The 14,709-nt window shown below is 46.7% G+C and overlaps 2 protein-coding genes across 6 annotated transcripts in view; one reads left to right on the top strand and one right to left on the bottom strand.

Moving 5' to 3' along the window:
- Positions 1-9,319, top strand: part of ANGPT2 (angiopoietin 2) — a 50,989-nt gene extending 41,670 nt beyond the window's left edge. Inside the window, exons 6-9 of the mRNA XM_084759306.1 lie at positions 1,553-1,654; positions 2,332-2,498; positions 5,935-6,065; positions 8,390-9,319. Of these exons, the coding sequence (XP_084615432.1) occupies positions 1,553-1,654; positions 2,332-2,498; positions 5,935-6,065; positions 8,390-8,550 (561 nt within the window). The 3' untranslated portion in view covers positions 8,551-9,319. The remainder of the gene's footprint in view (positions 1-1,552; positions 1,655-2,331; positions 2,499-5,934; positions 6,066-8,389) is intronic.
- The window catches only part of MCPH1 (microcephalin 1), a 208,454-nt gene that overhangs the window by 111,828 nt on the left and 81,917 nt on the right, over positions 1-14,709 (bottom strand). For 4 of the 5 annotated variants that reach the window (XM_084759286.1, XM_084759288.1, XM_084759290.1 and 1 more), the window contains one exon: positions 11,483-11,560. In XM_084759286.1, the coding sequence (XP_084615412.1) occupies positions 11,483-11,560 (78 nt within the window). Of the gene's footprint in view, positions 1-6,399; positions 6,538-11,482; positions 11,561-14,709 lie in introns of those variants that run through there. The other variant, XM_084759287.1, reaches the window with a different exon arrangement.

The raw sequence follows: 14,709 nt of genomic DNA, 5'->3' as shown, positions 1-14,709 counted from the left end.
CAATAAAACAAAGGTTCAAGTTTCTCTGCTTTGGGTAGCATGATGTCATGGAAAAGATACGATACAGAAATTAAGTACACTGTATTCAAATCCTGCTCATCCCTACCAGCCAAGTCACTGACCAAACGAATGTATGCTAAGTCGTTCGCTTCCAGGATTCAGAGCAGTGCTGGGACTGCAAGGGGTTTGAGTGACGTATCTGACAAGCTGCACACAAGAGAGTCAAACGATCGTGCCTAATAACAGAAGCAGCATCGGGACATGTGGACGCCCAGGGTCTTCCTTCAGCAAACCCGCTATGTGTGTTTGAATAGCTTCACTGAGGACATAATAGTTTTGTTTTATGCCACGTATCTTTCTAAACTCAGTGGGGAAGGCAATATGAGCCCGGGACCTTCACGGGGAGGTAGAATAGCGGTGGAGAGCTGCCCCAACAAAGCAGTCCACTAAAGGCCTCAAGGTGTGTGAGCGACAGGGGCGAACCACATGGTGGACCGCCTGGATTCCCTGGGGTTTGGTGCCCTAAAGGCAATATGGAGGAATAGGATGAGAGGCTCTCGTGGCTCTTTTAGCTTTCATCCCTGAATTTTAACTCACAAATATAGAGCAGCTATACTTAAGCTAAGCCTTGAAAATGGTTTTCCTTTGTCTCCAAAGACCATAGCACTCAACAAAGTAAGAATATTCACAACTGGCTGTGAACTGTAATATTTCTACTATGTGTGCTGTGGGGAAATTATCTTACTTTCTGGCAACTTTTTTTGTATGTGTGTCCTACTGTAATCTCATAACTGAAAAGTATTTATATAATCTTAGTTTCAGGGGGTTTTAATTTTACAATAAAACTCCAGCTGAGTTGAAATTAAACATGCGAGCCCAAAGAATTTTGTGTTCTGGGCAACGTTTTTAAAGACCACTGAGGCAGTTTAAAAACAGAAATAAAGTACGGGGGAAAAATGCCACAGGCAGCAAGGGAAATGTGCAGAAGCCTAAACTCCAACCCTGATGTTAGAGCTGCCCAGCCAAGCTGGGTCACGTGGTTTTGGCACACCAGAACCCCAAAGCCTTCACGGGCAAGAGAAACTGGCTCTCTCTGCACACAAAGGAAGCCCAATAGTTCCACAGCAGGAAGAATATCACGAGAGTGTGGTACCTCATAGTGAAAAAGTTGTCACTCTACAGAATGGGTGTAGCTGGCAGTGATGGTTGTCAATGCTATGAACACAAGTCTATGGTTTATAAAGACATGGAATTTGAGGAAAATCTTCCAGTCTCCCAGTGATAGGGAAATCACTCTCAGAAACAATTTTGGGGTGGGACTCTTTAGACAGAGCACATGATGAGCAGCAGGAAGTCCGGCTTTCACCAGTGAGTCATAGGATTTGATTGCTTGTCAGTCATCACCATTTTAAACGTTTCCAACACACTCTAAAATTCTGACAGCAACAGTTTACCCCACAGGTTATCACAAAGCCTCCAGGAACACACCACTACTGCAAAGGCCTGGGTCACCAATGTCTAGCATGCAACGACTGTGTGCTTTTTCCTGCAGGCCTACTGTGACATGGACGTGGGTGGAGGAGGGTGGACGGTCATCCAACACCGGGAAGATGGCACCGTTGACTTCCAGAGAACATGGAAAGAATATAAAGAGGTAAGGGAGTGTGCTAAGCCACCTCAAGAGAAGAGCTTCCTTTGGGAAAACTAATTTTCTAAGATCTTCAGAACTTTCGACACAATGGCTTCTGAAGAAGTTGTTTACAATATGGTTCTTTATGCCTCACTATTCTGTCTCTCTTAAAAAATGTTGCACTTGAAGTAACTGAAATATGACACAGTGCAAGCTGCTCTGTTGTGAGGCTCCTGTAGCATAAATGTCATTATTATAGGGGAGATGACTCATGCATAAAATGCTTACCGTGCAAGTGTGAGGAGCTGTGTTTGAATCCCCAGAACCCATACAGAGCTGGACATGTTAACTCTCATTTGTAATCCTATGACAAGACGACAGACAAAGACAAGTGACTCCCCAGAGCCTTGTGGGCCACCTAGCCTTGCATGTATATGCAGTGGTGAAAAAGAAATACTCCTTAAATAAGGTCGGACATAGAGCTAATCCACAAGGTGTTGGTGACTTTCACAAGCACACTGTGGCACATATCTACCCCCATATATCTCTCTCTCTCAAAATTAAAACATCTTTTCTCTGTGCAAGGCCTTGCGTTTCTATAGTATAGGCCTAGGGTGTCCGTCCGCTGATGGAACGATACGCCGATGGAATCCAAACACAAGGAACAACCAGAGGACTAACTGAACCTCTCTCGCTCGCAGGGGTTCGGGAGCCCTCTGGGAGAGTACTGGCTGGGCAACGAGTTTGTCTCACAGCTGACCAATCACCGTCGCTACGCGCTGAAGATCCATCTGAAGGACTGGGAGGGCAACGAGGCGCATTCGCTGTACGAGCACTTCTACCTCTCCAGTGAGGAGTTCAACTACAGGTCAGTGAATCGTCACTGAGCAAACCGAAGAACCTTTCTGGGGAATGACTCCAGATGGTCATCCAAGCGGGACCTACAACTACGCCATACTGCAGGGCTGTTTCTGAGAGGCACTGCCATCTTTAAGTTTCTCTATGTTTAAAATTCTAGCTTTGGCTGGTGACATAACTCACCAGTGCAACACTTGGGCCAGATCCTAAGCCCAGTCCCTAGGACTGCAAGGTAAGTAGATAGATTACTGACAGGCAGACAGAAGGATCATAGATTTCTAACAGAAAACCGTGAGGCAGTTTTGTCTGTGTGTGCTCTGGGAAGACATGCTGCCTGGCAGACAGTGTGCAATTCATAGCCCCTGTAGAATTAGCATGAGATGCCCCTGTGATATAGACTGTGTGTAACAGCAGACAGACACCTGGGGGCAATACTGTTTTCTTACCAAAGGTTATTAAGGGTGGCCCCATGTTTTGAAGGTTAAACATAGTTAACTGTTGTGTTCAATCCCAAATTAAGAAACAGGGCGCACACCTGAGTCACAGCACCCCCTTAGCTTTTGGCTCCTCTCCACCCATCTGATGACAGTCACCGCAAATGCTCTGAGAGCACAATCAGCCCTGACAGCACCCTCATTCTCCGGCTGTAAAGCATGGTTAAGGGAGGAGAGAGCAAGGCCTCGGCTTTCTATGTGGACGATGAGAGCCACACGTGAGGTGCTGGCGTGTGTGGACAGTGCGGCGTTGGGCAGGAGCACCCAGTGGGATGGTAGCACTGAAGAGGCAGGTCTGAGCACAGCAGGTGTCTGAAGAATGTGAGCATTTAACGTTATGCCCACAGAGCACGCAGTAAAGCCGACCGAGGCCACAGAGGACAAATGACACACAGTAGGCCCTCCATAAACAAAGCCATGGCCCACAGTGCCACCTCTATCTCAGTGGCGCCCAGGCTCTATGGAGAGGAAGCTTGACTGTAATGTCCCTGGCTGGTGTCCTAGAGAGGTCATAGTGGAGAGCACAGGGAAGCCAGCGCAGAGCCTGGGGCCTGACCTGAGAACTCCATGCTGCCCAGAACAGCCCGCTTTTTACAGACAGTGGAGGAGGACTCAGAAGCTGTTTTCAAAGCAGACAAAGCTGAAGCAGTTGGTAAACTTGTAGGTTTCCCAGGAGAGGAGAGATGAATGGGAAAGCACACACTGTCCCAGCACCCTGAAGGTTCCCCCCTGACTCCAGAGCCCAGGAGTCAGTGGTTCCGAGACACAAGCGCTCTTCATTGTGCTGTCTCCAAGCTAAATGTTTTCTCAACTGGCAGCGGTTAAGAATCTACAATAGAGGATTTATTTATTTATTTTTTAAGAAGCAAAGACAGAAATGAGGAATTAGCTTGTTTATATAGGGAGATTTTACTAAATGGGTCATCACCCTTCCACACAGACATTATAAAATATTTTAAGCTGAGATTCTGTTGGAAATGCAAAGTTACGTTGAATACACTATTTGAAAAAAAAAAAAACCAAACCACCTACTGGTTTTTGAGGCTTAATTTATTTGGAAATGTAAAACAAATAGCCCATAAAAACTTGCTACATGAATTGGCGGGATGATAATCTGGTCAGTGGACTGATACAATGGAGAGTAAGTGAGGCTTCAGAGTTGACCATGCTTCCTGCCCACGGGAACACTGAAAAGCACATGAGGATGGGGTGTGCAGCGATAGGATTGCCTGCCTGAACCCCGCCCCCCAGACTCCTAAGACAGAGTCTCATGTAGCCCAAGCTGGTCTTGAACTTGCTATGTAGCTAAGGATGACCTTAAACTCCTGCCTTCACCTCTCCTCTCAGATGCTAGGATTACAGGTACGGGCACCATCATGGCCAGCTCATGGCTGTTCCTAATAACAGATTTGAAAAAATGTACTTTCATCTGGAAGGCAGCCAAAGGATCTAAAATTGAACAACCTTTCAAATAGAGACTAATAAAAATAGCTCTCTCTTTTATATTAGTTGGCTTTGGAAGACATTTAATGAGTCCCCTGAGAACTGACCTTTCAAGGAAGACAAGAGACTGAAAAGGAAGATGAGCATCAAGCCTCAGGGGTGGCGGGTGGGGGAGGGGAGATGGGCATGTCCAGCCTGCCTAGGCTTTAGGAGAAAAGGACCAGGAGGAAATGTGTTTTAGATTCCCAAACACATAAGAACTAGTGCACCACAGCAGCTGCTGACCTGGGGCTGCCATGAGCACTCCCTGTGCACCCCTGGGCAGAGCCCTGGGCAGTGGTCCCTCCTCTCTGCCTCTTCCCACATGAGACCCTGACAAGTGAATCCTCCCAAGGTGATGGATGGCAAGGACAGAAGAGCACATCTGGGGACTCCCAGGACAGGTCCTAGTCACCACTGCAGGCTTTCCCCTTATGGCATCCTGGCCCAGAGCCTCTTGTGTCTACATCTCTCCACATCTTGGCAATTCAGCATGCTAGTCTCTCAGAGCTGGGCACTGGCACGCTGAGACACCAACAGGACATCCTCATACCCACCCGGTCGTGTGAAACCAGCTCTGGCCTGACTTGCACCATCTCACCATGGGCAGTCAGTCTGTGACGGAGATATGACAGCTTACAGAATTACACGTTCTAACTGGGCAAGGCTCCACATGCCTGTAACCTCAGCATGTGGGAGGCTGAGGCAGGTGGCCTGCCACAAGTTCAAGGTCAAGCTCAGCTGCCTAGTGAGTGCTGGGCAAGCTTGAGCTACAGGATAAATCAATAGAACACAGCAGTTAGTAAGTAAAATGATTGTGTTTATCTTCTGCCTTAGATCCTCCTTATTGGCACAGTTGGCTGCCACAAGCCACACTCTGGCAGTAGTCTAGCAGTGTGGGTATGACGAGGTGTCTGAGCACTGACATTTACTCCCTTCCTGAGGAAGGACAGGTTTATTACACCAGCATACAGACTCAAGGCAAGGCAGCTGCAGGGACTTACTTTCTATACAGCACTGTATATTTCTAACACACACTCAACACCTCTCCACCACAGCGCCCACCCCTTCAGTACACAGAGAGGGTATCCGGTCATTCCAGAATCCACACCACGGGACAGTGGGTGTGGGGTCTGTGGGGAAGCCCCTTTGTGCCACAGACCCCTCTGCTTATCTGAATGCAGGAGGGAAATGAATTACGAGGCCCCTGCAAGTCCTGCTGATGCTGGTGCAGGCAATATGTGTTGAAGTTGTCGTGAAAACATCCCTCTTTGTCGGAGGGTTTGATGATAAGTTGGTTCCTGTTTATACCAGGGCAAAATATTTTGTACAGAGTAGGCACTGGAGTGCACTGACCGGCCAGAGCGCATTCTGTAGAATGGAATTCTTCAGCATGAGAAATTTTCCACTACGGTGAATCAACAACCCCAGCCAGTAACCAGTTTTTATTTTTTCCTTTGCACATTCCAGGATTCACCTTACAGGACTTACAGGCACCGCTGGCAAAATAAGTAGCATCAGCCAACCAGGAAGTGATTTTAGCACAAAGGATTCGGACAATGACAAATGCATCTGCAAGTGTTCCCAGATGCTCACGGGAGGTAGGGAGACTCTTCCTATTTGTATTGGCAAGAAGCAACCACATAGCGTAGGAGGCTGGCAGCATGGAGCTGAGTCTGGGATGGGTGACAGTGGCCTTTACTTTCATAAGAAGACAGGCTAGCTGGATACCAACCAGTTCCACCTCCCTCTGGCCCAAGTATGAAGTGAGAACGTGATGTGGAGCTGGAACTGTTACTAGGTCAACAGCGTGCTCTCAGGATGCTCGGGAGGGAGCCAGGGGAAACTAAGTGGCTAGGTGACATCCAACAAGCTCTCTGGAGGCTGGGCTCACTGACCAGGTGAAATAAGCGGACAGCTTAGCTCCATCTTACCTTATTTCTGTTTAACTTAACATTCAGTCAAGGATTTTTCAGCTGTCTTTTTCTTGCAATGATTCTTATATGTAGTCGGCTGGGGAGATAGCTCAGTGGATAAGGCTCCTGCCTCCGAAGCATGGAAACTGTAGTTGCCCTGTAAAGAGCTGAGCATGTGAGGGGCTTCCGGTCCAGAGCTGGGCCTTGCTTGCCTGTCTGTCTAGCTGAAGCCATGAGCTCAGGTTTAGTAAGAGGCTCTGTCTCAGGCCTGTGGGATCGGGGGTTCAGTGGGTAAAGGTGTTCACTGTCAAGCCTGACAACCTTAGTTTGATTATTGGGTCCCGTGTGGCGGAAGGTGAGAACCGCTTCTCCCAGGCTGCTCTCTGAGCTCCACACCTGTGCTGTGGCATGTCCCCACCGTAAGTAAATAAAACGTAATTTGAAAAATAAAAATGTAAGTTGCTGCTAAGACAAGTCAATGGTCTAAGCTTGAACCACGCCTGCCCTTCAGTCAGGAGTCCCTGCAGCAACAGTAACAAGAGGATTTATTTGTGAAAGGAAATGAAACTCAGAACTTGAAATTTCATGACAGAACTAAGTCCTGTCACCCGGTAGATCCTGGAGTTCTCGGGAGAGCCGAGCGGCCACTTGGTGGCATGAGTTCTCCCTATTAGCTGTAATTATTCAAGGGAAGAAGAGCTACTGGACTGTTTTGTAAAGAGCACCAGCCTCTCATCTCACAGCAGCAAGTGTCTTTGCAGCCGCAGGACAATAAGGTTAGCTTCTGGCTTCCCAGTACCCCTAGTCACGAGGCTGCCTGCCACTCCCACACTTAGACCTCTCTGGAGAGGCTGCCTGCTCTCAGACCACCCGTGTGCTGCTGCTCTAGAGGGCAGGGGAGCAGCTTCCCAAGCAAGGACACAATCTATTTATTTACCCAGTTCAAGATTTAGGGGCTGAGAATGGAGTTTCGAGAGGCAGGGGAGGGGGCAAGCAGCCAGGGGAGGGCTGGGCTGAAAGAGGCCAAGTTCCAAGCCAAGGGCTGGCCCGTGGGGAAGCTGGCCTATGGAGGAGCAAAATGTCCGCAGGAGCAGTGACAGATGGCGCCTGAAGGTTAAGGCAGATCTGTGACTGACATTTCTCCACGTCCCAACACAGGATCTTTTTATATCCCTCCATTTATCAGAATCACCGGCTAGGGCTGTCTCCAGGCAGCAGTGCCCAGGGAGACAGCTGTACTGCATGGGAAATATTATTATATTTTAGAGAAGATGCCCCACTAATGCAGTGTCCCTCTGCCCTGAGGTAGCATTGGAACTGATGTCTCACCCACATTATTTACTACCAACTCTTGTTACTGTTTTCTATACTTAAAACCAAACAGAAATGCTTTCACACAATTTGTGTCTCTCCCACACGAGGCTTGAAGATTAATTCAGATTAGTACATCATCTAGGTTACGTCCTTAAATGGCAAATCCTTCCGCCTGCCATGCTCCTGTGTGTGGGTGTGGAATCCAGAGCTACCAGGAGGAAGGTCCTTCCTGCTGCCTGACTCTCCTTAGCACGGCACCTTGTGGTATAAAAGTTTGCTTTTCCCTAGCTAGGGAAAGACAGAGCACTAGGCATCTGGCTTCCCTTCCCACCAAAACGACTTCATGAAGGGCCGTGGGAATCATCTGGCCTACCCTGCTGTTAGGACTTTGACCCACATCGCCCTGCAGTCGTGCCATGCCGCCACTCCCCAGTGTACCCATGGATGGCAGACTTTTTACACCGCAGTGGCCGAGGTTCCTCCATGTTGCCAGGATTCTGCCCAAAGGGAGCTAGGAGATGTGGAGGAACACATGCTACAACGGAACTGTGACCACAGCGGTGTGCAGTTTGTGTTTGTGGAACAGCAAATCCATGTGGCTCTTCCCACCCGCAGGGGTGTATGTGCATGCTTAAGCCCGGCTGACACAGGTGCTAGCACTCACTCCTAATTCCTCCTGTGTTTCGCTCTCACAGGCTGGTGGTTTGATGCGTGTGGTCCTTCCAACTTGAATGGACAGTACTACCCACAGAAGCAGAATACAAATAAGTTCAATGGCATCAAGTGGTACTACTGGAAGGGTTCTGGCTACTCGCTCAAGGCCACGACCATGATGATTCGGCCAGCAGATTTCTAAATGCCTGCCTACGCTACCAGAAGAGAGCCTACTGTGTCCAAAGACTGACCCCAAAGCACTGAGCGGCACCAATGCACAGCAGCCCCTTTCCACGTCGTTGGGAGGTGTTCCTGGGGGTGGGGGAGGATCTGTGTGGGTCGGACTGAAGCACATCCCTTAAGCCTGCACCGCTAACTGACCAAAGGAAACGCAAAGGCACTGAGGCCTGGAGAAACACCAGTGGGAACGTGACACTGAGGCTGAGAGTCAGAGGGACAGCATGCAGACTCTGCCACAAGGAAGAATGTTACCTGAAAGTTCATCAGTAAATAACTGGAAAAACAAAAAACAAAAAACCCACAGAGACCGTGTATCTAATCTTGGGACCACATTCCTCTGCGCATGATTTGTAGGTGGGATAAGTATGCAGCATGGTTGTCACGGTGACAGGACATCACCATGACGTAGACATGTATTGTCTCCCACTATAGCAGAAAGTATTCAGGAATTTAAAGTGGCGGCAACAGGTTAACATCTGGAGGAGCGCAGTGCACTGTTTCCCTCTTAGGTGCTTTACATTTTCATTTGAAAACAACACATTTAACTATCTTGAAGGCTTAGTTGGTTAACAGCTGGGTACTATTTACTATATGGTGAAAACGCCCACATCTCTGGGATCACCACCTAGTGGGCACCTTGTTGGTGTATGTGGAGACTGTTCTATTTTGTTTTCTGCCTGGCTGTTAAATATGAAGATGTTTTTAGTAATTAAATATAAGTTATTAGTTGAGGAGATGGCTTGATTTTTATGATAATATTTACAATTTTGTTCTTTGGTCACACCACACACACACACACACACACAATTTGTGCCTTGTGACAAGGAAGATTGTTTTTAGTGATGAAAACGCTGTTTCATGGTGAAGTGACTTTGCCCAGAGACTTGCTCCCTAGCTTAGAAAGATGTGTTTTAGAGAACGAAGCTAAAACTTAATTTGTCATTGAGGAAAAGCACCCCACTTAGTACATCTAAAAAGTGGTAATTCTCTGAATTAATTCATAGAAAAAATAATTTGCCTTAGTAATATTTTATATTCACTAACAAACTGAACAAGTGTTTTAGAATGTAAACCCAAAATGTCCTGCTCACAGAGATTCCCCTAGAAAAACATTCCGAACACAATTTATGGTTGGAACTGTTAAATCTTAATTCCTTCTGGTCTAACTCCGCGGAAGCTTGCGCGTGCCCTCTGTACCAATGAACACCCGCAAAAGCATTCAGACTTGAGTTCTCATGAGCCCTCCTCACCTGTCTATGTGTCCTTCTTCCTGCCCAAATGCTTTATTATATTTTATTATTATTTTTAAATTTCTCTAGCCCAGTGGTTCTCAGGCTTCCAAGTGCTGAGAGCCTTTAAGAAAGTTCCTCATGTTGTGGTGACCCCCTAACCATAAAATTATCTCATTGCTACTATAATTTTGCTACATTTATGAACCATAATCTAAATGTCTGATATGTAGCATATCTGACTTGTGACCCCAAAGTGGTCACAACCCACAGGTTAGAACTGCAGTTCTAACCCGTCTCCCTTCACTCAGCCTTGGTGTTAGAAACCTCACACACTGCTCTGCGCTCTGGTCAAACTGCAGACTCAACAGTGGCCAAGGCACCCTGCTCTTCTGCCACGTTCACTTCCTGCCAACTGACGCCAGAGTGAAGAACTCTGTTCCCTGCTTTCTGACCACCGTTTCTATTATTACATTTAGGAAACTTCAGAGGGGCCAACATGGCTTTGTACCCAGTTACAACATCTGGCAACAACAACAGCAAAAAGTCCACAGCTTCAAAAAAGTGGTATGTTTCTCCAATGACCACAGTGGCAGGAACTGAGGTGGGAAACCGATCACCCAGGAAACGCAGCAGCAGCAGCAGCAGCACATTTCACTTAGGCAGTGTCTCATGAGTACAGGAAGACGGGTTTCAAAGGCAAACCTGTGCTGCTCAGAGTTACGCGCACACTCCCTTAGCTCAGAGAACGGGAGGAATCCGGCTGCCACTTTATACTTCAGATCCTTACATGGCACTTTAAATAAACAAACTGACTGGGAGGATTTTTTTTTTCTGTTCTTAAGAAAACATTTACGAAGTTGAAAGGAAATCAAAACAGTAATCTTAAAAATGAAAACAAAACAATGCAGCAAGCTAGATGACTGAGCGATTAGGGAGCAGAGTTCAGCTTCCTGCTGGGTCCCCGGCACAGGGCCACTTGGACAGCTATGCCAGAGCACCGGAGACAGCCAGAACAGCCACTGTCTTTTGGAGACTCATCCTCTCAAACAATAAACTGTCTCAAACCAATCAACATGCTTGGAAATGAAAGCCAACTTTTATATATTTTTGCTTCCAGTCAAACCTTAATTATCTGAGAAGTCAAAATTCAATTATCAAATATGTAAGAGTCCATGAAGATGGAGTTTAAGGAAAAAAAAAACACATCAAAATATAAAGACTATATCACAATGCTGGCAGGCCACAATTTTTATACCTATTAGTTTTATCTGAATTAGCATTTGTTTTAAGAGTTGTACAGCCCTACAGGCTTTCATAATTAAACTGTTTTAGAAAATCTTTTTCTTTTTTAGAAAAGGTCTCATCCTATAGCTCAGGAGAGCATCAAACTTGCAGCAATCCACACAGTTCAGTTTCCTGAGTGCTGGACTGCCTGGCTAAAGAGAAAAATCCTCTAAGTGACATTTTTCACTGCATTTTATGAGTATCTTCCTCAAGTTTTCACATATGACATCACAAATAAGTAGGAGGCATTCGTTTCTGAGATGACATCCTTTTAGACCGAGTGAGACCACTCTTAACCTAAGACCCTGGGTTTATACTCGCAACAAATTCCTACAACAAACTCATTGTATTTACCACTGTTGGACAGCGCTGACTTACCGGAGCCGCAGGGAAGGTTTCAGAGAGTTCAAAGGGTTCCTCAGAAATCCAGTGACCCCACTCTAAAGACCACAGTACCTAAGAGGGACACAACACACAGAGAACATCCGTCATGGCTTGAATAGACTGTAGGGTGACAGGTCAGAGTCACTTTGATTAGAGCAAAAACAAACCCCTTAAAGGCCTAGCAGCAATTACTCCCCAGGCCTGAAACCAGCTGCACAATCGCTGTGGCTTTCCGGAAGGTCGTGGTGCCTGTTTCTGTCATTAGCAAACACTTCGTTAAGAAAAACACTGCACTGTGGATGGAAATGGAGGCTAGTACCCAGCTTGGTGGCTTTTCCTGATACCTGATACCCAACAGAGAGGCTTTTGAGACTCTCCTAGTTCAGGGGCACAGTCCCTCACTGGAGGGAAATCAAGACAGCAGTTTGAAGCCATGGCCACAGTGCATCCAAAGTTAGGGAGCAGTGCGAGAAGAATGTTCAACACCCCAGCTTGGCTGCTTCTCCTCTTTATGCATTATGGCGCTCAAGCTCAGGGCACAATGCTGTCCCTGGTCAGGGTGGGTTTGGCCACCCCAGCGAACCCAGTGAAGACAATTGCACACGGGCAGAGACAGAAGCTTACCTAAAGAGGACAATCCTGACAAGCGTGCCTTCACAGCCTGCCAACCTGGCAGTACTGACATAGTATCCTTGTGAAACCAAATATTGAAACGCTATCCTGCTTTTATATGAAACGTTATGTGTTAGGAATCTTGGGTTTTAATTCATTGTCCTTTAGAATCTTCCATAAATATCCCATGGTTTTATGAATTAAAAAAAAAAAAAAAAGGAAGCAAGGTCTTGGGGAGATGGCTTAGTTGGCAAGCTGCATACCATGCAAGCAGAAAGACTTGGCTTTGAACTCCAGAACCTGTGTGAAAAGGGGGTTGCGGTGCACTTGTGGTCCCGGTACTCGGCTGGTGGAGGCACTGGTTTGGAAAGGTGGTAGGCAGGGCTGTGGGGAATGGGCCAGCACATGGCCAAAAAAAAAAAAAGCAGCACAGGATCTAAGAGTTAGAAATTATGCCTACTACAGAGCAGACAGAAGCTGAGGGTGTTCAGCTCAAGACAATCTGTGAGAGTGAAGGGGGACATGGGAAAACATGTATCCATTAAGACTAATGCTCACTTGGGGGCTGGAGAGATGGCTAAGTTAGGAGCACTGTCTACTCTTCTAGAGGTCCTGAGCTCAATTCCCGGCAACCATGTGGTGGCTCACAACCATCTATAATGATATCTGGTGCCCTCTTCTGGCCTGCAGGTGTACATGTACTCAGAATACTATATACATAGTAAATAAATAAATCTTTTTTTTTTTTTAAGTGCTCATAGGAATGAACCCTGATCAAGGAAAATACCACATTTTCAATTAGATCCCTGTGGTCACATATATCTTGTCATTTAACTGTCTTTCTTGATTTTTCCTAACATTTATTGCCCAAGTGACATGGGAGGGAAGGAAGATAAGGAGAGAGGGGGAGGAGAAGAGAGGAGAAAGATCTTACTAAGTTCAATTACTCTTGAGTTGAAAGCATTCACATTACACAGTGTTCTCCTTCCAGGCATCAGCAGCCCTGTGCTATCTGTCCTTTAGAGACACAGCGGGTCTCCATGACCTCATATAATTAGCCCAAGAAATAAAATGCAATTTCAACATCAAGCTCATGTCAACGTGCTGCAATGGTAGAATGCAGTGGTGGGAAATCTGGTACACCAGCGAGAGGCCAGGATCAGCCATAGAAATGTGTGTGCTGCTAAAGTTCAAGTTCAACCCACATTAAAATGTCAACTGAACCTAAACAACTTCGTGGGGAAAATTCATGTCCTCTGACTTTGCTACTTTGTAAATGTTAGGACAATAAAATTATAAGGCACTTACAGTATGAATTAAGTGGGAAATTTTAATTTCCTTAAAGATAAATGTTGCACAGAAGTAACAGAAAACACCGATTCCATTTCACTTAAGCCACAGAATCAGAAATACAAGGAAAAAAGTCTTTGTGCTTTAGCCCTTTCTTTAGCCAAACCCATCTTTAGCTCAGTCCAATGTTCAAAATAGGGGAAATCTGTTTTCTGGGACTTCAGGTGGGCTTGTGAAATAATCTTACCCAGCCCCACATATGGCCCAGAAAATATTTAGTAAGACAAAAAGAACCGAGAAACTAAATACAGCCAGGAGTGGGGTTGTATGCAAGGGATCAAATCCTAGGGGAAGCTACTTCCAGGATCCACCTAAATAAAGCACAGCATCCTGACAGGACACTGACACATTAGGTGTTAGAGACATTAGGTAACAGAAATGACAGTGTTGACATCTGACTAACTCATAAAACCCAGACTTTGTTGATAAAGCTAACAGAGGAACCACTTTCTTGCCTTATTCTTAGATGAACCTTGACAATGTCCCTTCATAAGGGCTATGCACTTCCCTCTATGCCAGGGAACCAAGTCTCTCTCCTCGCTCTCCCTTCCTCCTTCCCTCCCTGCCTCCCTTCCTCCCCCCCCCCGCTCTCTCTCTCTCTCTCTCTCTCTCTCTCTCTCTCTCTCTTTACACACACACACACACACACACACACACACGTTTAGTCTGCAGGTACATTTGCACACGTGAAGAGTGCCTTGGATCCCATGGCACTATGGCCATGGATGATTATGAGCAGCCATATGGATGCTCAGAACCATACCCCAGTCCCCTGGAAGAGCAGACCGAGCTCGTAACCACTGAGCCATCCCTCCATCCACTCCACATCTCTGGTTACACATGTTTTAGTAACTCCCCTGGGCAGTGTGAAGCAGTCTGGCCACGGTCGGGGAAACTGGAGAGCGATGTGAGTGGAGATGGCAGCTATATATCGTGAAGAAAAGGCAGCTGAAATACGACTGGTGTAGCAAAATCAACATATACTTGGTTTCAGCAGGGACTGGAGGAGGGGAACAGTGCACTGCAGAGACAGCGCGGCGAAATCCGGGGAAATGCAGAACAGATGGGAGAAAGGTGGCCAACTACGGGAAGGCAGAAGCTCAAATGCCTGGAGAAGGAAGGTGACAGCAATATTCAAACCCTGCACAATCCCAGAAGCTGGGGGAAAAAGGGACAAGGGAACATGTGGGGAGAGGACAGGCCAAAGGGGTAGCTCCTTTCCTGAAGCGAGAAGAGGGTGAAGTCATGGCTTTTCTGAG

The sequence above is a fragment of the Acomys minous genome (assembly GCF_964271855.1).
Source record: "Acomys minous genome assembly, chromosome: 15".
In the NCBI taxonomy this organism is placed as follows: Eukaryota; Metazoa; Chordata; class Mammalia; order Rodentia; family Muridae; genus Acomys; species Acomys minous.
This window is presented reverse-complemented; position numbering and strand designations above follow the sequence as displayed.